This window comes from Lytechinus pictus, chromosome 6 (assembly GCF_037042905.1).
Source record: "Lytechinus pictus isolate F3 Inbred chromosome 6, Lp3.0, whole genome shotgun sequence".
Classification (NCBI taxonomy): domain Eukaryota; kingdom Metazoa; phylum Echinodermata; class Echinoidea; order Temnopleuroida; family Toxopneustidae; genus Lytechinus; species Lytechinus pictus.
The window spans coordinates 7,275,167-7,300,979 of record NC_087250.1 but is presented as its reverse complement, the minus strand read 5'-3'; the positions used below and the strand labels follow the sequence as shown (position 1 = coordinate 7,300,979).

Here is a 25,813-nt window from a genome sequence, read left to right as displayed (position 1 = left end):
CTCTACCAATACTGTGTAGTTTTTACCCAAAGCACACATTATTGGTTTAAAACTACCCAGAATTTGATAAAATTTTAACCAATCGTTGTGTGGACAGTATGTTGCCCAACATTTTTAAGAGTGTAATGATCTTTGTTGCTGTCATACCTCATCATTATCAAAATTCTTGCAAAGTTCAACCAGCTCGACAATGAAAATATGATATTTCTTGTTTGTGTGCGTATGAGGGCGTGTCTAGTTCACGTGTAATGACAGTAAACTTTTACATCTGATTACATAATTTTATCTAAAAAATCATTGTCGTAGATATCGGGAGCCCATCATGAAATCAAAGAAGTGTGGAAAAAAATGGTGTGATTACAAATGCTAGTTTTAGTATTGAGTACTATACCATGACGCACTTCTTGTGAATAAATGAATGGGATTAATGGGTAAACTGTATTGATCTCATACAAGACGAGCAATTCCCCATACTTTTCATCTCCATCTTCATTATTCAAATTCTGAACAGATATTTCCATTCTGCTTATAAATCGTTTAATTTAAAGAGTTTTCATTTTCGAGCAATGTATTCATGATGACAATCCTGCAAATTGTGAATATTTATCATATTTATTTAGAATGATAGTCTTTTTACAACTCACACCCAAAACAGATATCAATATATTATGTTTGTTATGTAATGAAAAATGTATTATATCAAATCAATTCAGATCAGAGAACACGGTTCCGCACAGTGCCGTACTACAGCGAACACACTGTGTACACAATTTAAACATGTAATCACACTATGAACACACTGTAAACGCACAGAGAACACTGTATGAACACACTGTAAACGCACAAAGAACACACTATGAACACACTGTAAACACACAGAAAACACGTTGTGAACACACTGTAAACGCACAGAGAACACACTATGAACACACTGTAAACGCACAGAGAACACACTATGAACACACTGTAAACGCAGAGAGAACACACTGTAAACGCACAGAGAACACACTATTAACACACTGTAAACACACAGAAAACACACTGTGAACACACCGTAAATGCACAGAGAACACACTATGAACACACTGTAAACGCACAGAACCTCACACTATGAACACACTGTAAACGCACAGAGAACACACTATGAACACACTGTAAACACACTATGAACACACTGTAAACGCACAGAGAACACACTCTGTACACAATATGAACACACTGTAAACACACTATGAACACACTGTAAACGCACAGAGAACACACTCTGTACACACTATGAACACACTGTAAACGCACAGAACCTCACACTATGAACACACTGTAAACGCACAGAGAACACACTATGAACACACTGTAAACACACTATGAACACACTGTAAACGCACAGAGAACACACTCTGTACACATTGTGTACATACTATAAGAACAATTGGAAAACAGTTTAAAACTCTGAAACTTTGAAACACATTATCAACTCACTTTGAACACATTGTAAACACACTCTGTAAACGCAGAGAGAAGATACTGTAAACGCACAGAGAACACACTATTAACACACTGTAAACACACAGAAAACACACTGTGAACACACCGTAAACGCACAGAGAACACACTATGAACACACTGTAAACGCACAGAACCTCACACTATGAACACACTGTAAACGCACAGAGAACACACTATGAACACACTGTAAACACACTATGAACACACTGTAAACGCACAGAGAACACACTCTGTACACATTGTGTACATACTATAAGAACAATTGGAAAACAGTTTAAAACTCTGAAACTTTGAAACACATTATCAACTCACTTTGAACACATTGTAAACACACTCTGAAAACACTATGCACACACTGTAAATATACAGTGAATACACTGTTTATATACTGTAAACACAATTTGGACACACTTTGAACACACTATGAACACACTTTGAACACACTGTAAACGCACTGTGAATATACTGTGCACACACTGTCAACACACTGTCAACATACAGTAAACACACTGTAAACACACAGTGAACACACTGTGAATACAATGTGAACACACTGTGAACACACTGTGAACACACTGTAAACACACTCTGAAACCTTATGCACAATGAATACACTGTTTATATACTGTGAACACAATTTGGACACACTTTGAACACACTATGAACACACTTTGAAGACACTGTAAACGCACTGTGAACACACTGTGCACACACTATGAATACTCTGTAACCACACAGAGAACACACTATGAACACACTGTAAATGCACAGAGAACGCACTCTGTACACACTGTGTACATAATATAAGAAAAATTGGAAAACAGTTTAAAACTCTGAAACTTTGAAACACATTATGAACACACTTTGAACACATTGTAAACACACTCTGAAAACAATAAACACTGTAAATATACAGTGAATACACTGTTCATATACTGTAAACACAATTTGGACACACTTTGAACACACTATGAACACACTTTGAACACACTGTAAACGCACTGTGAATACACTGTGCACACACTGTCAACACACTGTCAACACACTGTGAACACAATGTGAACACACTGTAAATGCACTGTGAACACAATGTGAACACACAGTGAACACATTGAGAACACACTGTCAACACACAGTGAACACACTATGAAGACAAAGTAAACACACAGTGAAGCCATTGTATACACATTATCTGATACTGTGTTTTGCAACAGGGTTGGTCCATTGTCATTGGTTTATCGTTATGCTTATTTTCCCATCTGTGGTGTTTTCCCATCTATTTCGAATAGAATGACGCGACAAAGAAATGATTGATTTGTATAAATTATGAATTTGTTTATAATCGAGAATTCCCACATTTAGCAGGGCTCACAAAGAAAACCGGCCAACTAAAACATAGAGTGAGTACTGCGGGAGGGGGGGGGGGCTTTCAAAAAACTTCTTTCGACGGGGAAAGTCGCAAATTTGTTGAATTCTTTTCCTTGTCACAATTTTTTTCAAGAAAAAAAAAGATCTCCCAAATAAAAAAGGGCTTTAATCATGATAAAAGGGGCGCACCTTGACCCACGATCCGTTGCAACGTCTCTAATTGGGATGGTATTTTTACACATGACGACTGCTATGACTTCACCGCTGCCAAGCGTACACAGCGCAATGTCCATTCCCCATCCAACCAGTGGCAGACTTAACACGTACATCCAGACTTCTCTTCATCCACCGTAAGTATGATTGCATTTGCTTGTTATATCCCTACTGGATAGTACACAATGTACCACAGTGTGTGCCACAGTGTGTTCACAGTGTGGAACACAATGTAAATCACCTTCACACTGCTAACTTTGAGCATTTCAGCAGTGTGAGTCACATAATAGTCGACCATGTGAACACGCTGTGAACAGTGACTATTACACTGTCGAAGTGTCTACAGTGTGGAAATATCTTCACACTGTTGAATTTGAGCTTTTTAATAGTGTGAATAATTTTGTCACATAGGTCACTATGTGATCACATTGTTTGACACTGTGTTTATTTTATTAGGAGAAAGGGTAGAAAGCAATGGTTCTCTTTGAAATGTTTATTGATGTTTATTGCCTATATAATATACAAGATTTATTTATTAGCTAGTTATGTAACACTAAGATCTGCTGACAAGCTTAAAACTTTTAAATCTCTGCTTAAAACACATTTATTTGCTCATTGAATTTTTTCTCCTTATATTATTTTTTGGTGTAACTAATGCTGTAAATATTCATGTTTAGTTCTCTTTCGTAAGTTTTTTTTTTTGTTAGGGTTTACCTTAGGCCTGGTGTTTTTAGAGCCCTTGTGAGTTATGAACCTGCCGGATTGCCTTCTGTGCAAGTTCCCTTAACTGCGGGTGAACAGGGCATTAAGATCAGGTACCAGTCCCCGTAGATACATTCTTAAGTGCTGTTTAATGTATTTCATTATTATTGTTATTAGTTATTTATTGTAAAGCGCTTTGATCATATTTTTGGTAAAGCGCTATATAAGTACCTGTTATGTATGTATGTATGTATGTATGTATGTATGTATGTATGTATGTATGTATGTATGTATGTATGTATGTATGTATGTATGTATGTATGTATGTATGTATGTATGTATGTATGTATGTATGTATGTGTGTATGTATGTATGTATGTATGTATGTATGTATGTATATATTTTGACAATAATAAGTCTAACCACAATGATTTTCCTTTTAAATTTCCTTTTCATATTTCTCGTTTTAACTTTGTTTTTCAACAATGGTGTACATATAGGGGGACTTGGGGTCACGGACCCAAAAAGTTTATCGACCAAGACGAAAAAGAGATAGAGAAAAAGGAGGGGAAAGGAAAGAATGAAATGCGATATAAGTTTCTGAATATCATGTGAAATAATTTGTAAGTAATTAAGGATGAAAGACTCATTTAATAACCAAGTTTGATTCTCATTTAAATACAGATGAGGTGTAAAAGATGACGTAATACCTGGGCCCCGTCTTACAAAGACTTACAATTGATCCGATCAACCACAACTATGGAATGCCAGCAACATCAGCTTATAAAATACATGTTTGTTCAAAGTATTTTCTAAATATGATGCACATTCATCATGTTCTTGACAATTCAGTATGTTTCTCTTTGTTTTCAAGAAATTTCGTGAGAAAAAATTATGACTTTGATGAATTTCCAGATACATGAGGTTGATCGGACCAATCGTAACTCTTTGTAAGCAGTGCAAAAACTCTGTTGTTGATTTAACACCAGCCCGGAATCTATAATTTTGTCCACACCAAAGAAGTATTGAAACAACACTAGTCAAACCGATGCTGTTTTAATACTAATTGGTATTGTATAAACACCTTTCTGGTGTTAGACCAAAACGAAACTGGTGCTGTTTAACACTTCTCTGGTGTGGACATATATAGATTCAGGGCTGGTGTTAAATCAACACCGGAGTTTTTGCAGTTTAAGACGGGGCCCCGAAGTAGTAAAAATGAATATTGTGTTGTTCGATGTACATGTACAGTGCGTCCCACAAAAAACGAAACCGAGATTTATCGAAGATTTATTATAACTTAATCACAAGTACAATATACAAATGACCTACCATTGTAAAGCTTAGAATCTCCTCTTTCATCTGAAATTACTTAGATTATTTCTCACAATAACAATTTGAAAAGGGGATACCAAAAAGTCACTTGGCTGGCCGTATCTAGGTTTTAAAAAGAAAACCACATTTTTAAAAAGTTCAATATCTGCTCTTTAATTTGATACCTCAATTACAGAAAATGGTCAAGAAATAACAAAGTTCTGGTTATTTGAAATAAGGCTTGAATTTCAATGATTTCATAAAAGTCTCTATGGGAAACCGATGAAAACACGTTTATTTAATGAAATTATGAAAATACAAGCATAGTTTCGAGGGATCATAACTTTTTTACTTCTCGACCATTTTCTGTGATTAAGGTATCAAATAAAAGAGCAGATATTGAACTTTTTAGTCATATGATTTTCCTTTTGAAATTCAGATACCCCCCGCCAAATGAGTTTTTTGCATCCTTTCTTCGGATTGTTTCTGCTCACTCATGCGTGAATGAGGAATAATCTAAGTAATACCAGATAAAAGAGGGGATTCTAAGCTTTACATTGATAGGTCATTTGTCTATTTTATTTATGATTAAGTTATGATAAATCATCGCTAAATGTCGGTTTCGTTTTTTCTAGGACGCACTGTATAGTTCGGGGTATCAATCCATCTTCATTTGAAATGCCTATATATTCAACTTAAAGGAACATATAAAAGTTACATAATAAAAAATCAACATATTGATTACGATTTATTTGTCATGTTTGTGTAACTGTGAATTGTAATTCAGATTCCTCGTTAAATATTCCAAAACATCCCCCACCCACAAAGAAAACATCCCGAATACAATAAGAATAATTCAATTTAGAACTCAGTTTTTCCATCAATTAAAGTATTTCATGTTGGCCTAATCTAAGGTCTTCGTTGCTATGTAAATCAATCTAAATATATCATTTATGTCATGCTAATTACCGAACCCTGCTATGATTAAGATGGTTTAAGTGAAAAAATTGTTTCTGCGTGTCATTTCTGGTTATTAATAATTAGCCAACATTGTTATTTGTTTTAAGAAGAATATTTAAGGAACAAAGTTCAACTATGGATGTGCAATTCGTATCTTAAATGGGCATTAAGTACGCATCAACAAAAAGTTCATTTGAACAATAAGAAAATAACGTCAAACAATTAGCGCTTTAAGATTTTATTACAATCTGATGTAAAATAAGAACGCATATGACAATTTTTTACTTTTCAAAACAAAGCATATACAGGGGAGGCGGAACGTATTTTCGTTGGGGGAGCCAAAAAGGGCAAAATTGGCATTTGGTGCAAACGAATATTTACATCATCAGATTATTATTTGCGTGAAGTAGTTGTGTTTTGCAGAAATTAAGTTGAGCAAAATTTTGTTGAAGTGATTTCTGACTGATGAAATATATATTTAGTCTTTTTTCGCAAGCGAGCTTAGCGAGCGAGCGGTTTGGAAAAATGTTCATATAAGTTGTGAAACTAGCCTTTTGGTCAATCGTGGCGCTCATTATATTGATAAAAGGGCATTCTCGCGAGATGTTGCGAGTGAGAATCGCAAGCTTAAACTTTTGGACATTTCATTTAATAAAAAGACATGAAAATTAAACATTCCAAGCAATTTTTATTATCATAATAAAGTTATGTATCGCGCTGAAATTGTCAATATACTGACCAGAAAAGGGACCTGCTTTGGACTGCATTTAGTGACTGAATAATAGAATACACATGCAGTTAACCATTCGAATAATGACAGCGCAAAGCGCGAGCTGAAAATTTGAGATATTCCAACCTGAAAACTGGACACTCTAAACACTTTTTGTAACAAAGAACAAAATTATTATCTTATTAAACCACAGAGCTATTAAGGGCTCTATGATTAAACTATAACTGATGCGAGCGCAAAACGTGAGCCCAAAATGTATGATATTCTAACGTTCAAATTAAACATTCTAAGTATTTTTGTAACCAAGGACAGAATGAATACCTTACTAAACAAAAATTGATGAGTGCGCGAAGGGCGACCAAAAAAATGTTTTTCTAACCTAAAATGTATTCTGTGTTACTTCACAAAGAGTATTTCATTTTGAAAAAGGGCACATTTCATTTTGAGAAAGGGCACTTTCCATTTTGAAAAATGACATTTTTCCCACGAGGATTTTTTTTTTTTTTTTTGGGGGGGGGGCTAGTGCAAACTTTACATCATGTAATCGTAGAATGTTTTTTTTTATAATTATTTAAATGGATTATAAAGTTCTGCACTTTTGCACAAGACATTATCAAAGTCATGAGCATGATTTTAGGTGGTTTTGAAAATTTAACCAGGACAGAGGTGTGCTATCGTATACCTCAGGTATTACCTGAGGAGGTGCCGTGGCCGAGTGGTCTTAGGCGCCTGTTAGACACATGAATGTCCGAAGTTCAATCCCGGTCACAGCACTGAATGCCAGTGAGCAAGACAATCCACATTGTTCTTTAATCCTACATTCAAATAATTCATTTATAATATAAAAAAAGATACCGATCCAAAACTATTTAATCGATAAACACCCTACAGAATATCCAAGTCACGGGGTAAAATGATTCCTTTACTTTCTGCAACATTTCTTTCTTCAAAACACGGCCTTTGACCGTTAGGCGCAATATCTATATTAATATTAACTATTTCTATTTATTCGTGATGATAAAGGAAATGTTAATGACTAATAGGGCAAGAAGTCTCCAATTATAACTGTAAAATTGACGTCATTGTGTATAGTGTAGGCTGTGTTACGTACATACAAAGGCCTATATGTACAGTATTTGTTTTCTTCATTTTCACGGCAACGAATGAGGACTTCAATTTTAGGCGGGGGCGTATGAGGTGTGTGTGTGTGTTTTATTTTTATTTTCTGCAGGCTTGTGGGTATCATGATTCATGATTATTTCTGTCATTAATTCCACCACAGATACAAAAACTATTCCTATTCACATGTATATATGAAATTATATATATAATTTTGTAAACAAAACAATATATAAATACACACACACACACACACACACACATATATATATATACAAAATATGGTGAATACAAAAAAGTTAATAATAATTATTATTATAATAGAGTTACATAGAAATAGACAGTATCAAAATATTTTACAAGTACAAAGAAGAATCACGAATCATCATACCAAAATAGCTTGTAAAGGACAATCCCAGGATAGTTATTATTGTAAAAAAAATATAACAGAGACAGAGGGACTAGTTCGAGAAAGAGATACGATCTGATGTGGGGGGGGGGGGAAGGGGACAGAGCAGAGGTGTGAGAGTTCAGCTTATTACCTGATTTCAGATTTTTTTAGGGGGAGGGGGTTGATTTTCAGCTTATTTTAGATTTCCTCTGGACAAAAACTGTGCGAGTTATTTCTGTTTCAGCTTTTTTCAACACTCTTCATTGTTTTCAGATCTTTTTATTTGTGACCACTCACACCCCTGAGAGAGAGAGAGAGCGGGGGGGGGGGGTGGTAGGAAACTAAGAATAAGATATTCAAATAAAGACTAAACCATGCTCTCCGGTAACTTTTTTCATTATTGGTATTCTGACAGATTTATTGACTAGAAAAATGATATTAATACCTAAAATAATAACGTTTTCAGAACATTATCAACTGCGCATTAATATTGTTTGATTCTCTCCCTAGTGATTTCCTGACATTTTATTATTTTGTTAGATTAATGCGAAGAACTGGCCAAGAGATTTCATTTCATTTTGATATTGCGGCCACGGTATTCTCGGTACGCTCTAAAAACAAAATTTACCCAATATTGGGTAAAAAGGGAACATGCATGTTTGCTGGCCGTATTTTCCCCAAAAATATTGGGCAAAATGCATGTTTGAAGGGTAAATTTAAATGCAACATTGCGTAAAATTTACGAAATATTTGGTATATTTTCACCCAACAAACATGCATTTTCCATTTTACCCAATATTGGGTAACCTTTTTAGAGTATACAGCGCGTCCCCCAAAAATGTCCCTCTGATACAAGGTTGGATCACTTCAAAACTTGAAAATTATTCTCAATGAAATGTATGGAATTAGGAAGCTCATCTCATGTTAACTTCTGTAAAAATTTCGTTGGTCTCGCTTCAGTGGTTTTCAATACACAGTCTATTATGTAACAATGGTGCTTTTCGAGTCCATTTCAGCCCATTCCAAGTTTACATGCATGCAGCACTGCTGTATGTTCTGCACTTTTGAGCATCATCAACTCCTACTGATCATTCTGATCAGGGAAATCTCCATGATCTAACCAGGCTCATCAAATCACAACCTTGAGCATGTTCAGAAGGGCAACAACTGCATTTGACAGTTCATTTCATGTTTGATGAGAGATGCACAATGGTGGAAACAACAGGTCATGTCTCTTTCATGCTAAATTCAAAGAATATTGCATTCCTGTTTTCATTACCATTTTTTTTAACTTAATAAGCTACTGAGGTCAATTTAATTCAATGTACCATTTTAAATGAAAAAAAGTCAATTTTTTGCACTGGTAAAGTTCCCTTATGCAAAATGTAACTTGTGGATTTCCCCTTCATTGTTCACCTTATTTTACTCATCCATCATTCACAATTTCTTTCAAGTTGGTGCATGATTCCCCTTAATCATGTTAATCGTCAAACAAACTTCATTTTTGAAGTTTCTTGTCCTTCTGAACATGCCCAAGTTTATGATTTGAAGAGTCTGGATAGGATTAGGTAAGTGTCCATGCTCAGATCCTGGATGTAAAAAATGGGGGTTAACATGCCATAGACAATGAAACTTGGAATGGGCTAAAATGCACCACTGTTATGTAACACAGTTTATATTCAAAACTGCGGAAGCAAGACAAATGATATTTTCATAGAAGTTAGATTATGAAATGAGCTTTCTACTCTTGTACATTTAATTGAGAATACTACCACAATTTGGAATTAATTCGGCCCTCTGTCAGAGGGACATTTTTTTGGGGGGACGCTCTGTATAAGTCAATTGCTGTCCCGTATTATGCTCGCCTTAAAGTGATTGAGTAACTCTGTCGACATTTGTAAAAAAAAAAAAAAAAAAAAAAGTGTGAGCTTTGGGGGCCTACATCCTGTCAATGCATACAATAGTGTTTCCTGAGGAAATCCTGAACATTTTATTTCATAAGCATTATTACATTCTTCTCAATAGGCAAAAAAAAAAAATTCTCTCTCCATCGCCTATACAGTGTTTACTTCAACGTTAATAAAGACGATTAGTCCACGATTATCGCAGAAATTAAGCAACTGCCTCAGATGATTCCGGTCTGACCTGAATGTTTGAAATTATGATTACAGCATTAGCAGTAAGAAAATACATGTTTTTAGATCCTGAATGAAGACAAACAATATTCTTTTAATAATCTCTTGTACTTCATTAGAGGCATGGTTCACCTCTTTGTGATAACTTTTTTTTTATTTTTATTTTTATCTACACAGGTACACCAGCTCAAAGTTTTCTTTAATATCGTCAGGGCTATCCTGGTACGGCTTTCTCCGATTGACAGTCCGTTAGTGACGTAAGAGATGACGTCAAACCAACCACCACCACCAGCGGCCTATGTATATGGCATGCCCGAGCCCAACCAATCATGCCAATCGTACCACACAGCTTATCTGACCAAAATTAAGGTGGGATCCGGTATTAACTCGAAAGATTTGAGTATTAACTCGAAAGATTTAAGTATTAACTCGAACGATTATTTCTCATTAATTCCATGCCAGATTTGGTTTTGTTTGGTTTTATTTTGCATGTTTAGCGTCTAATATTCAAAACTAATAACCAAATATTATACTATAGCATGTTGTACAATGTACTTGGCAAACTTTGAAATACCAGTCGTTCGTGGACACATTGTTGTTTTCAGTGGATGTGAATGAAAAACACAATTCAAAAGAATATTATGATAATCAAGACATCAAAGTCTGTGCTCATCTCATTAAATTTTAAACAACTATGTCACTTTCGTACCAATGCCCTTCCTCTGATCATGCGCAGAATCTTCTATTCATGTGCAGAGTGGAACTACGAACTGGCTTATTATTAGCTCGCGCTTCGCGCTCGCAACTATGCCTACCCTCTTCATGGTGACATTGCTTCGAGTGTTCTGTTTTTAGTGCTAGACCTGATTGAAAATTCACTCGCGCTTCACGATTGTTTTGTGTTCTTTATTAAAAACGTGCTTACCCCGTCCAGTTTTCATCTTGCATTTCTTTTTTGGGGGGGGTGGGGCTCGCGCATTGCACTCGCTCTGTTTGATTAGTGGGGAATGTATTCTATCAATTTCGAAAACAGTTAATTAAAAGTTTCAGCTCGCTCGCATGCATTTTTATATACGCATATATTCATGCAAAAAGTGCTTAGAATGTCCAGTTTTCTAGTAGGAAATAATAAGATTCAGTTCGCGTTTTGCACTCGCATCAACCGTTTGGTTAATATCCACCCTCTTTATAGTTAAATTGGATGTCCTCTTTATAATTCTAAATCTGCAAAAATTCAGCTCGCGCTTCGCGCTTGTTTACTGTGTTCTTCATTTTAAAAAGAAATGTGGTTAACCAGTCCAATTTCAGGTCCAATATCTCAAAAATTTTCAGCTCGCGCTTTGTGCTCGCTCTATTTGATTAGTGAGAAAGTTAGTCACTGCAAACAATTAATTAACATTTCCTTTTTCAGAAAAGTTGAATAAAAGTAGCAGCTAGCGCTCGCTAAATACGCATATTATTCATGGAAAAATTGCTTAGAATGCTAAGTTTTCTGGTAGGAAATCATTTTTTTTTCAGCTCGCGCTTCGCGCTCGCATCATTGTTTGGTTAATATATCCATTATCTTCATGGTTACAATCGAGTTTTCAGGTCGAAATATCAATTTTTCAGCTCGCACTTTGCGCTCGCTCTATTTGATAAGTGAGGAATGTATTCTAATAATGAGTCACTGCAAACAGTTAATCAACATATCCCTTTTCAGAACAGTTGATTAAAAGTAGCAGCTAGCGCTCGCTAAATACGCATATTATTCATGCAAAAATTGCTTAGAATGCTCAGTTTTCTGGTAGGAAATCATTATTTTTTCAGCTCGCGCTTCGCGCTCGCATCATTGTTTGGTTAATATATCCATTATCTTCATGGTTACAATCGAGTTTTCAGGTCGAAATATCAATTTTTCAGCTCGCACTTTGCGCTCGCTCTATTTGATAAGTGAGGAATGTATTCTAATAATGAGTCACTGCAAACAGTTAATCAACATATCCCTTTTCAGAACAGTTAAGTAAAAGTTTTAGCACGCGCTAGCATGAATTGCTTGGTTATATACGCATTTGATTCTTACAAAAAGTGCTTAGAATGTCCAGTTTTTTGTTCGGAAATTATAATTTTCAGCTCGCACTTCGCGATCGCATCGATTGAGTAATATATCCATCCTCTTTATAGTTATAATCGGGTTTTCAGGTCGAAACATATCTTTTTTAGCTGGAAGTTCTTGCTCGCAATTTGTGAATTAGAAATGTATTTTTTCATGGATCACTGCGAACAGACTCTAACAAGTCGTTTTGCTGGCCAGTATAATTAAAAAATTCAGGTCTCGCTTTGCGCTAGCATTGATCGTTTACTTAGTTAGTTTAGTTAGTTTATGATTACAAAAGTGGTCACAATATTCAATTTTCAGGTCCAAAGATATAAAATATCCAAATATTTGAGCTCGCGCTTCACGCCCGCATTGTAATTTATATCCAGGCCACATGAAAACTTCATCTTGCTTCTAAGAATGAAAATTTTGTTACGGCTAACCCTTCAAAACAAAATGAGAATTTGGCGGCGGCGACGGGGAAAATGCTGAAAAAATGTTTTTGATGAATGCTGGAACTGCTCCTGGGCAAGACGAAAGAAAATGTGATTAAGGAGAATGTAAAGCGAGAACAAGATTCATGGTCGCCGAAAGTCGGTAATCAGTACTGATATTTGTCGTTAATCAGGGCCTCCACACCCCTCCTGGTAAAGACCTTGTTTGTTTATTTATTTTCCGATTATTAAAAACACAATATGTAAATATATACATGTATAACATAAATGGCATCAATTGAAATAAACAAAATGAATTGCAGATATGTTGAATAGATAAAATAAATAAAATAATCGAAAGGATTGACCATTTCAGAGTCATTGACATAATTACTCTGTTTTTCCTAGCGACGCCCCTGGCTCTATCCACCTATTAATTGATATTGATGGATTCATTATTCTTTCAGCGAACAGCCATCTTGCAACTGATAGGAGGATGTCTTCTTGTTGTCTTCGGAATAGTAGCTATCATCCTCATGGCCCGTTGGTCCTATTTTGCTACGGCTATTTGGAGTGGAATTGTGGTAATACTACTAACTACTTCTACTACTACTACTACTACTACTACTACTACTACTACTACTACTACTACTACTACTACTACTACTACAACTGCTTCTACTACTACTTCCGATTCTAACTATCACGACTACTACTACTTCTGCTACTACTACTGCTACTACTTCTACTACTACTACTGCTATTACTACTACTACTACTACTAAGACTGATGATGATAATAATGATGATGATAATAACAATGATTATAATAATAATAATAATAATACAATAAAATAAATGATAATAATGATAATGATAATAACAATTATGATGATGATGATGATGATAACAATAATAATAATAATAATAATAATAAGGACAACAATAATAATAACAATATTGATAATAATACTCTTGATTAGCTGATTTTCAGGCGGGCCCTGCATAACATAAAATATAATTAATACCATTCTCCATTCTCAAAGGTTGAACGTCTGAGAAAGCAGACGGCCCCCTTCCGTACAATTCCATCTAATCAGTCATTCTTAATTATGTTTACGCTGACTGTTCTCATATAACAGGTTTTTGGAACAACTGGAGTGATAGGAATATCTGCAGCTTCCAACGGCTACAAGTGTTTGGTAACCAGTCTTTCTTTCTTGAAAATTATCATTTTTTTAATGTTTGTACGTACATCAGAAAGCTAGCGTAGGTCTACTTTGGTAGAAAGATGAAAGAATTCAGAAGATCTTGCTGAGGGCATTAGTTTGGAGTAAACAGGAAAAGGGTTAGACAGCGAGCAAAGCACTAGGTTTGAGGAAAGAGAATACGGAGTTTTCGCGCTACTGTGCACAACGGATTCAGGAACACAGTAAATGTATTGAAAATGCCCTTTAAATGAAAATGAACAACTGGGAGGTCTTTGTCGAAAATAATCATCACGGCCGGGAAACAGCAATTTTGTCTCACATTTCAAAGCCGACCAACAATTGCAAATATGTCGTTACATGTCCACAGTACAGGAAGAAAACTACTGTGTTTTCACCAGTTGTCGACAAAGACTTTTTTGGTTATTCATTGTCATGAACAACATTTGACAATACATTTTCCATCTTCTTGAACCCGTCATGCCCCGTGGAGCAAAAATCCCCTTCTGGAAGTGCTTAGCCGCCTAAGCCGACAACCCTTTCAAAAAAATTATATTATGAAAACCCCCTTTAAGCTTTAGTCTGGCTTATGAAACACGTTAAGGCAATGTGCCAAAGGCTTTATCTTTTAATAGTGATTCCATTTATCAAAATAATAGAGATCTCAAATAAAATTTCATAAGAAATGTCTGTTTTCTCTTCCTTTTATTAAGATGGATGAACATAGTTGTGGGCGCGCCGTGGTCTAGTGGTTCTGGCTCTCGCCTTTCAACCTACAGAGGGTCGTGGGTTCGAATCCTAGCCATGGCGTGTTTTCCTTTCAGCAAGAAATTTATCCACACTGTGCTGCACTCGACCCAGGTGAGGTAAATGGGTACCGGCAGGAAGTAATTCCTCAAAAAGCTGTGCGCACCAGAATCGATAGACTAGCTTAGCCGGGGTAATATAGGAGCGCCATGAGCACCTAGCAAGGTGAATACGTGCGCTATACAAGTCCTATATTATTATTATCAACACCGAGTTCATGATAAAGTTTGTGAATCAAAGGTTAATTGTCACTTTTTTATTATATCTGTATCTGGTACAGGACATAAACTGAACTTTGAAAAATCATCATTGAATTCCAAGCCGAAAGAAAATAACACTGAAAGATCACCAACACGGATAAGCACACGAGGGACAATGTATTATTATTGCTTGGCAAAAGACCCGACAAAATGCTGAAATGTCTTGCTTATTTTTCTAATTTCTCACACTCTAAAAAAAAAAGGTTTACCCAATATTGGGTAAAATGGAAACATGCATGCTTGTTGAGCATAGAGATACCAAATATTTTGTAAATTTTACGCAATGTTGCCATGAAATTAACCCTTTAAACATGCATTTTGCCCATTAATATTGGAGGAAAAAATTACCTAGCAAAAGTGCACGTTCCCTTTTTACCCAATATCGGGTAAATTTTTACTCTCTGTTTTAAAGAGTGCAGCATTTGCACAATTTCTTGCAGACTCCTTTTTGCACATATTGTTTATTCAGATACATGCAAAAACTTGATTGGTAATTTTACTGGATACTTCACAAACTCATTCAGATTCGTTACTAAAACTGAAATTGAATTATCCGGCCCCGGGGGGGGGGGGGCAGTCAAATGTATTACTGTACACATGCGTGACCAGATTATTTCCAAACTCCCCCTAAAGAGTTTGTTCTCTTTGTGCCGGCTATATTTACACAATTTGGCCCCTAAACAATTAGTTGTCGCCAGAATATGACCTCGGGGAAAAAGCTTAGAGAAAAAACATACCCTAAACATGGTTGGCTAGTCTTAAAAAAAAAAGCTTTGGAAAAAAAATCATACCCCAAATACGTTTGACCCCGCGATTGACCAGTTTATCAAAACCACCCTTTTTCTTGAAAATTGGTGTTTTTGATACCCTTAACGAGTGCACGCGCGGCACGCGTCCAAAACTGAAGAAAAAAAAATACCCCTTTAAACGCGTTTTTTTTTTGGTCACGCATGTGTACAGCAATATATTTGACCCCCCCCCGGGTAATTATCTTCAAACTATATTTTTTGATAACTTCGTATTTATTTTGTGAGTATTATTTCTCTTTCATTCATTCTTTTTCTCATTTGATTACATATATCTGTATTTGTACTTTGTTATTTTGTTATTTGTTGTGTTATCTATTTTTTGAGGGGCCCACATTGTGCAAGCATTGTTTTTAAGTGGGTCCCTCCATTTCCATCTTAATTTAATTTCTATTGAAAAATAGCATACATATTTAAAACCTACAATGTGTTGCCCAAACTGTGTTTTTTTTTCACAACATGTGTATTATTAAATTTTTTTTGCAACGGATACAAATATTTATATATGGTATACAATTTGTTTTTGTTTGATGGAAGTGAAATAAATAAATTTGAATTGAATTTGAATTTGAAATTAATCATCGATCGACTTGCCTCCAACACAGGTACGGACCTACATGGCTCTGTCTATTGTTGGCTGCGTGATGGGGTTCGCTCTGTTTGAAATGCACATCTTCGCCGCCATCTGGGAATTACAAACATATTCCTATTATGATTGGTATTCGTACTGCCAGCCGGGGAAGTATTGGTCCGTGATCCCAAATTGTGCCAAATCAGTGGTAATTAGTTCCATTAAAGTGATTGGTTAACATTGATTTGACTTTAAAAAAATCTGAGCTAGAAGATCACACTTGTCACCTGTGTCTGTGATATGTTACAAAAATGAAGCCCAGAAAAAATTGCGTTCGAAAATAATTATTTAGTGCTTCAAAAATTGAAATATAAAGTGACCAAAAACACCATCTTATTTTCATCCTATACATTTATGTGTATTATTTAGGCGTCTATAAGACGCATATTTACAAAATCGGGGTTTGCCTTGTAGTTTTAGCTTTTCATTCTCAATAATGGTTGTTTTCAGGGTTTATTAGTTCTAATACATGCACTTGTACACATGTTTCATCTTGGTTTGAGAATTTTTTTAAATCGGCAGCTCACAAAGTTAAACAATACCTTTAATGCTTCTTCTGTCACGTCCTCTCGTATGAACCTCCTGCACAGCAAAAGATTTGGTGTTAAGCGGTGTACAGAGAGGACCACACCAGTTATTTTACTCCGGTGTTAAATTGACAGTGTTAGTTTAACACCTATAGGTGTTATTACAACACGTTTGGTTGTTATATTTACACTCTTTGGTGCTATGTTCAATTTCTAGGGTGTAAATTTAACACCTCAGGGTGTGGTACTCTATAGACACCGACTGGTGTCAGTTTTAACACCACAGATTTTACAGTGTATACATTGACGCCATTGCGCCCCCATCGTAGAAGCTAAGGCAATTTCCTTGCATGCGTTGGTGATCTTGAAATCATGGGTCGTGTGGTCCAGTGGTTAGAGCATTGGACTCATAATCGCAAGGTTGTGAGTTCGAATCCCAACTCTGCCATTGTCTCCACTTTGATAAAAAGGCCCAAGAGTGATATCTGTCGTCTATTACGTCAGCCACTATGACTGATTAACCTAGACGTAAAGTGTTTTCAAGGTAATTGGTTATATACCAGCTTGGCGTTTACCAGCACAAAATGCTGTCCTGCCGAGTTCCTACGGGAGTTACCACAAACAGAAACAGAATAACAAAAATAATAATAAAGATAATAACGCACACCTCTGACAAATTACATCTATTCCGTTCTGATTACACGGGCCTAATAACAAATGGCAGGCAAAAGATATTCATTCGAGCCAACCCATTCTCAATTTTTAAATTTGATATCGCTGAATGACAAAAATGAATTAATATGATTGACAATCTAACACTTATTCTAGGGATGGTACCTAATGAACTTCCTTTTTCCACATTGGAAAGATATATCACTACTTTGGAACTATTTTTTTTACTGGCTGAAGAATTAGGGTCATTTTACTCTCTCAACTGACGAATTTGATCCCGTCAGGTGTAGTCTTCATAAATGCCGATTTGTGTTTAAAATGAGCCGGTTTGAGGTACCCTTTTCTGATCAGACATTATATCCTATCCATTGGTAGTAAACATTCAACCCTCGAATTTCCTCCTTATTTCTTATGATTTTTTTAAGTGCCACTTTAACACACGAGTCTATGGGAAATGAATTAGGCCTGTGATACCTTCTATTCATATAGCCTCCGAGAAGGAGGGCGCTATTAATTTTGACTATGACTTCAATGCATAAAAAAAAAAAGAATTGTAAAAAATAAGTCCTATATCATGCGTGCCACAACTAGTACTCTCTAATAAAATCGAGAAAATAATTCACTCCTCGGATGGAGTGCATTTCCCTAGATTAAGAGTGACTTTCACTAGTTGAGTGAATTACACCCTTTTTCTTATATATATAATGTAGTAAAAATTTCTATGCAGCATTCGTATGTTCAGTCTAAATTCACTTGAAATTCCACAGTGGACAATATGTGAAAATAATTATGATATACCACTGTTAAATGCTCAAATTTAACAGATATGTTCACAGTGGACAATTATTCAAACCAACGAACGTAGAGGGCGCAACACACAACACTGTCGTGTGTTGCTGCCCTCTACGTTCGTTGATTCACACTATTAAATTATTAAAATTTACTAGCGCAAAGATACGTTCACACAGTGGATACGTTTACAGTGTGAGTGTCCACAGTGCGCTCACACACAGTGGACCATAAAACTCGAATTTAAAGGGATCGTTTAACTTTGTGAGCAGCTGATTTAAAAATTTCTCAAACTGAGTTGAAAAGTGCGTATGAGTGCCTGTATTTGTCCTCAAAAACCCTGAAACAGACCACAATATAGGATGAAAAACTCTAATTTAGATACAAGTAGCAATTTATTAGCCTGATTTTGAGAACCGTCTAGTAGACGGGTTCAGCTTATGACCAGTTTTCTCCAATTCAAAAAGTCCGTTGGCTATTTTGACTGCATTCTGTTGTGTGTATCTCTAGTAGGTCCATGCTCCTATACACACACTATTAGCTGCACTGTACATTCAGTGTATACCTTGTACACACTGTATGTAGGTAATGCTGTGTTCATCTAGAATTAATGTGTTGTGGTGCACAGATTCCCTGTATACACATAGTCATTGAAACCAACTCCCAATTATTTCAAACTTTGGTTTACATCTCCAAGGTTTTTAAATTGATCCTGTAAATATAATACTTTGAAACTTTTGGGATGGTATTTTTACACTATAAGCCTAATGTTTAGCCCATTTTCAGGAACCAAAAGGAGAATTTTTTAAATCAGAACAAAGTGAAATGATCACTTTAACAGTGCGAAGAAAAGTTCACCGTGACTGTGGACATTTCACACTGCGAGTTTTCACCGTAAGTTCACCAAGTTGAATATGTTTTAATGTCATTCACAGTGTTGAAATGCTCAAATTTAACTAGTGTGGATATACAATTTCACACTGTGGACACCAACGACAGTGGGACTGTTCACACTGTGTTATCACACTGTCTTAACACAGTGAACTGAGTGAAAATGTGATTTACCACTGATAGAATGCTCGAATATAACCGTCACTGAGATAATTTCACACTATTTCACATGGCAACAGTGTTACAATCCTGGTGGAAATCGGTTTATGTTTAGTGCAGGAAGCTCGGAGTAAGTTTAAATCCTATTTTTCCCACTTTCAGGCCGCAAGACAGACATTTGACGCTCTGATCTGCATCACCGGTTTCTTCCTCTTTATTCTCTGCATCGTCTCCGCTTCTTTCGGATGCTGCGCTTCGTGCCGAGGATGTGGACCGTGCTGTAGGAAGTGTTGCCGAGATGGCGGCGGTTGTAGTGCTTGTTGCAGTCCTCCGCCGCCACCGGTCACGGTGAGTCAGTAGGCATTTTTCGCCTCCACAACGCGAACATTCAAACTGCGGTTCGTGTGCAAAATTCTGGTAACAACGTCGAGAGCCACATGCCTGTGTGAAATGCAAACCAGAGTAGCTTCGCACTTATTTTGTTAGCACGCGAGATATGTTAAGGCCACCGCACACCTTACGACTGTTCGCGATCCGATTTTGGAACAAATCGCACTTTGCTCATTTTCTGAAAATGTGAATGCAACATATCATTTTATTTGAGGTTAAAATTAATTGAAAAAATGCTAATATATAACCATTTTGAAAGATTGCAATCCTTTATTTTGGAGTAAAGGCCAAATTAGTTTCAAATCGTAGCCAATCGTACGACTGCTATGACGTCATTACGACTAGATATTAAATTCGCTTTAATGCTAAGAAGGATGATAGCACAGTCACAGAATTGAACAAAGGTATTTGTACGATGATTTCGAACATTACACATTAAGATATTCCAAGTCTCAATATTAGCATCAAATTCTACAACATTTTATTCTGAAATCGGATCGCAGACCAATCGTAAGGTGTGCGGTCGCCTTTATGTACAAACCAAATGGCATGTGTAGCTTGGCACACATACAGGTAGTCGTACTTTTGTTTTGAATGCCATATTTGCGGTTCTTGAACTGTTTCCACAAAGTATTGCTTTACTTTAACATTCAATATCTTAGTTATTTGTTATCAGATTTCAATGAAATTTTCTGCATTTTGCTTTGGTGAATATTGATCTACTTACTTAGATAGAATTACTTTCAGCCCGGAGTACCCCTTTTTAAGCCAAACATATTAGATCTAACCTCCAAAACTAAATAGACCCTAATCCTAATAATATACATTATTCTGAGCCAAAAAAGTCAATTCAAACCTAACTCTATGTCCTCTATGTTGTAACCCATCTCTTCTTGAGATGTCAAGACCTGAGAAAATGTCCCGGGAGTAAATATCATGCGAGCAAATGTCGTGTCACGGTATATCATTTCTTCGTCTTCTTCTTATTATCATTATTCTTTTTTCTTCTTCTGTTATCTTCTCCGTTGTCTTTTTCTTCTCCTTCTACCTTTTCCCTTTTTCTTCATCCTTTTTTCTTCTCCTCTCCTCCTCTTCATCTCTTTATGATTCCTTTGTAATATTTAATTGATGCTTCTGTTTAGGTTAACATCTTTTTTCATATATATTGTTCGTTAAACACTGGTTTTAAAATGTTTACTATGTCAATTGTATATTGTGATCCACACGGCCCCAATTGAAATCAGTCTGTGATCTTTTTTCGGCTTTTTAACCGTGTATAAATAAAACCAATCTTATCTTATCCCCCGGGGGGGGGCACTCGACCAAAAAAGTGGTAGGGGTGTGCCGCGGGCGAGACAAAAAACGGGGGCCTTGGAGCGGGCTTATTGTAAAAAGGAGGGTCCTCGGAACGGGCTTCGGAACTACAATTTTGTGAAAACGGGGGTCCTTGGAACGGATCGCCAGCGTGCGAGTACGTGCGTATGTACCCCTATGGAACGGGCATGCGTGCATGATGCAGCTATACGCGGCCTCCGCTGGGTGCGCTAGCGCAGAGACGATGGTCGGACAGCGCTCGGCGGCTGCTTTTCACCAATATTGCAGCAGATCAATGCGACCGGAACGGCGTAACGAAAAATATGCGAAGCTTTGGAGCGGATTTCTTTCTTTTTTTTCTCGATAAGAACAAAGTGCTATGCCTTTGAGCGGCTTTCTTTGTTTTTTGTCTCGATAAGACAAAAATGCTATGCCTCGGAACGAAAATTTGAGTGTGAAAATGGGGGTCCCCTCCGCGGCACATACCAACTATGCATTATATACTGAGTGCCCCCCCCCCCCCCCCCCCGGGTCTTATCCTACCTTGTGAAACACCATCACGGAAGATGTCGTTGTCTCTGTGTGATTCATACCATGATATTGCGTTCTGCTCCCCTCCCACAGGCTGTCTTCCAACCCCAGGGGAATGCTTTTACTACTACACCTGGTCATCAACAAGGTATGGGTTATTGGATGATAAATGAAGGTTACCATGGTAACCGATAATCATGATCTGTGAAGCGATGTATTTTTAGAAATTGGAATAAGTAAATGAAGGTGGTGATGGTGGCGGTGGTGGTGATGGTGGTGGTGGTGTTTGCTTGTGATATTGGACATATCATAATAATTATGACTATGACATTAATGATGTTGAACGTGGGGACAATGAAGATGATCATGATGATGGCGATTATGATGGCGGTGGTGATGATGATGGTGAAGATCGACGACGGTAATTAAGATAGTGAAGATGAGAGTGATTGTAATGATAATGGTAATGGCGGTGACGACGACGATGATGATACTGATGATGATAATGATAATGGTGATTAAGATAGTGAAGATGAGAGCGACTGTAATGGTGATGGACGACGATGATGATAATGATAACAGCAAGAAAAGACAAAAATAGATGAGAAAAGAAAGAAAAATGAAGGATATGAAAAATCTGTGAGTTTTAAAAGACTGATTAGAAGCAAAACATCCGATGAAAAATAAATTAAGTTCTTCGGAACAGTTTAGTTTGTACATACATGTATCTAAATTGTTTTAAAAAATATTGAGTTCTTTTACTAACCGAATATATAAGCGATATGGGTTATCATGTGAAGAAAACGTCGAAAATTATTATTTCATTTGATATTGTTGTTGTTGATTGATTTTTAACGGCGCTCACATTAAAAAAAGAATATATGCGTCAATCGGAATTTTCTTATCATATCACTTTAATGTTTTATCCTATTATTTTCAGTAGATAAGGCCTTATTGAAATTTCGTGTTTTTTTTTATAATGTAGCTGGACTGTACATCGTACAGCAGGGTCCTCCTCCCGTCATGCAACAGGGACCGCCTACCGTCATACAGTATCCAAACGTTGTTCTTCAACCACCTCCAACCACCAATCAGGGACAGGGATTCTACGTGGTACCGCCTCCAACCTCCGGAGCTCCGCCCCCAACCCATCCAATGCCCAATCAGATGGATCCTCAGCAACCTAACCCTGCTGGTCCTCCCACCTACGTCTACAGCCAGCCGATCACCCCTGTCGAATACCCAGCGAAGGCATAGAAAATAGTATATTCCTCTCTCTCCTCATCCCTCATGTATTCCTCTCCAACTCTTCTCTCTCTCTCCTCTCCTCTCCCCCTCCCCTTTTCTCTCCTCCCCTTCTCTCCAATATGCTTTCTTTTCCTTTCCTCTCTTCCCTTCTCCTCCCTCCCCTCGTCTAGTCTCATCCCTTCTCCTCGTCTAGTCTTCTCCCCTCTCCTCTCCCCCTCCCCTTTTCTCTCCTCTCCTCCCCTTCTCTCCTCTCCTCCCCTTCTCTCCAATATGCTTTCTTTTCATTTCCTCTCTTCCCTTCTCCTCCCTCCCCTCGTCTAGTCTCATCCCCTCTCCTCGTCTAGTCTTCTCCCCTCTCCTCTCCTCTCTCCTCATCTCCTCTTTTCCTCTACTCCCCTCCCCTCTACTCTCCTCCTCTCCTCTTTTCCTCTCCTCCCCTCCCCTCTACTCTCCTCTCCTCCCCTCTCCTCCCTCCCCTCTCCTCTCCTCTCCTCTCCTCCCCTCTCATCTTCCATATCCTCTTTTAGCTCTACCCCCCCCCCCCCTTACCAACGACTCCCGGCCCTCTTACCCATCAGTTAGCCACACTGGCATACAGATATGAATGTGCAACGGTGCCGTTTTAATGAAATGATTTTATATTTTATTATAATAACTTTGCTTTCCAGGTATAGATGCAGCTAAAACCTTTTGTATGTATTAAAAAATTCATATTTCATTGTCATAGATGACTACATGTTTCATTCAACAAACGATTAGATAGAAGCATGGGCCGAAATCTGTCCCCAAAGGTAGGGGGACCAGGGCCTGGAAACTTTGACAAGCAAAAAAAAATGGTTTTCACCGAAAAATGATAGGTCAAAAATATCAAAATACATGTATTATTATTGTGAAGTGATGTGTATTTTTCTTCATAATAAAAGACCAAAAATAGTAGGGGGGAATTTGATATTGGGTCCCCCTACTATTTTTGGTAGGGGGACACGCCCCCCCCCCCTGTGAACTCCGCCCATGGATAGAAGGCAGGGGACGTGCAGTTACCAAAATCTTGAACATAGTTACGGCATATTTTTGGTAAATCCCCTTTTTGGGGTAATTTACCCAAATGTGACGTAACATGGTCTTGCCTGCATTATGTAATTCAACACGTATAGAGACGGCAGACTAGTGTTTGTTCATACCACTGCCACATTTCCTCTACGGCTGTTTTCGACTCGCCGTACGGCGGCCTAAGGGTAAATGTGACTGAGGTATTGGTGACAGTAAAATGTAGTAACATTTTGTAACCTTTTTGTTTATTAAGCATTCGCCCGGGGGCGATTTTATCCCCATCAGTATTTGTGCACCCGACGCGAGAGGGCAGTATACCGCAGCCGGAACTAGTGTTCCTAATACAGGAACACTAGCCGCAACTTTTCATGAATAAGTCTATGGGAGTGACGATATAACAGGTTTATTTATTCAGACTACGCCTCATGAATATTCACGACGACATGAAACGTCAGGATATAGTAGCGTAATTTTCGATCAATCGAACACTTCGATTGGTGTTGCTCAATCAGTACGCCAATCCTACAATCGAGTTCATGGACGCCGACTCGAGTCTCGCCTAGAACGACATTTCAAAGAAAAAAAAAAATACAATTTCCAGATTTGTAATTCGATTACTAAAAGCTTCCGAAACAGTCCTCTCGTCACGGGTGCAAAAGTCCTGACGGAAGAAATCGCGATCTGGGTATGATGAATTTGCATGCCCAAATTTGTATGGATTTACTTTTGATTTAAAATACCAACCATGCATTATAGGTAAAATTTTATGACGTCTGACCTCGGAATTGTGAACTAAAATCATATTGTTTCACATTGATTTATTTTGTATTGGATACTCATACATTTTTCATGTAATATGAAAAGTATTTTTAAAATACGAGAAGAGTTCATGACATAAATAACCTTAGTTAATAACCAACAAAATATTTTGCATCGACCATGTCGACTGTTGGTAACGTCTAATTCATTTCGTGTGTGACATTTAGTTTTGCAAATTTCATTGGATTTCCTCACTTTAGAGAAAATGTCGTATTTATGTTTATCCAAGACCACCTGAAATAACCTTTGACCTTGATCAATTGAACTGAAATTGATTTAAACATTGACAATTGATTTCAATTATGTGCAATCCAAGTTTTATGGAATTAGTAATGATATTTATAAAATCGTCAACTGAATATCAAAATATTTAATTTGTGTTTTGGTTTAGATTTTGATGTCGATCCTACAGAATCTCTAGGTTTGTTTACCTGAAATTTTGAATGCCATATACGTAGCGAGTACAATTTGTGAAGAAAAAAAAGAGTTTCCATAAAATTCCACTTAAAGGTGCACCAGGTCGTTCTATTTTTATTTATTTAATAAATAAAAATAGAACGATCTGGTGCACCTTTTAGTGGAATTTTTTAATAAAAAAAAACATACTCTCAGAAGAAACTCAATTGCTTCGTTCGCTCGCTTAATTTTTTAAAAGCATTTTATGTATTCTTGCCCCCAACGTGATTTCTGAATTTGAAACCAGGGGGCCGTTTCATAAAGCTGTTCGTAAGTTAAGAGTGACTTTAAGAACGACTGGTGATC

The 25,813-nt window shown here is 36.9% G+C and overlaps 1 protein-coding gene across 1 annotated transcript; it reads left to right on the top strand.

Annotated features, from left to right (window-relative positions):
• Positions 1 to 3,136: 3,136 nt before the first annotated feature.
• On the top strand, positions 3,137 to 24,806 carry LOC129263454 (uncharacterized). The gene is made up of 8 exons (XM_054901362.2): positions 3,137 to 3,224; positions 10,616 to 10,807; positions 13,417 to 13,533; positions 14,092 to 14,151; positions 16,636 to 16,809; positions 19,862 to 20,047; positions 22,028 to 22,082; positions 22,920 to 24,806. Exons 2-8 carry the CDS (start codon positions 10,703 to 10,705, stop codon positions 23,189 to 23,191), a joined length of 969 nt encoding a protein of 322 aa, XP_054757337.2. The 5' UTR covers positions 3,137 to 3,224; positions 10,616 to 10,702; the 3' UTR covers positions 23,192 to 24,806.
• Positions 24,807 to 25,813: the final 1,007 nt, after the last annotated feature.

Bases quoted from the DNA above. Each gene is read 5' to 3' on its own strand.
- LOC129263454 (XM_054901362.2), top strand. From the start codon at position 10,703: ATGACGTCAAACCAACCACCACCACCAGCGGCCTATGTATATGGCATG. The intron at 16,810-19,861 runs GTAATTAGTTCC...TCCCACTTTCAG, and splicing joins CAAATTGTGCCAAATCAGTG to GCCGCAAGACAGACATTTGA. The intron at 20,048-22,027 runs GTGAGTCAGTAG...CCCCTCCCACAG, and splicing joins CTCCGCCGCCACCGGTCACG to GCTGTCTTCCAACCCCAGGG.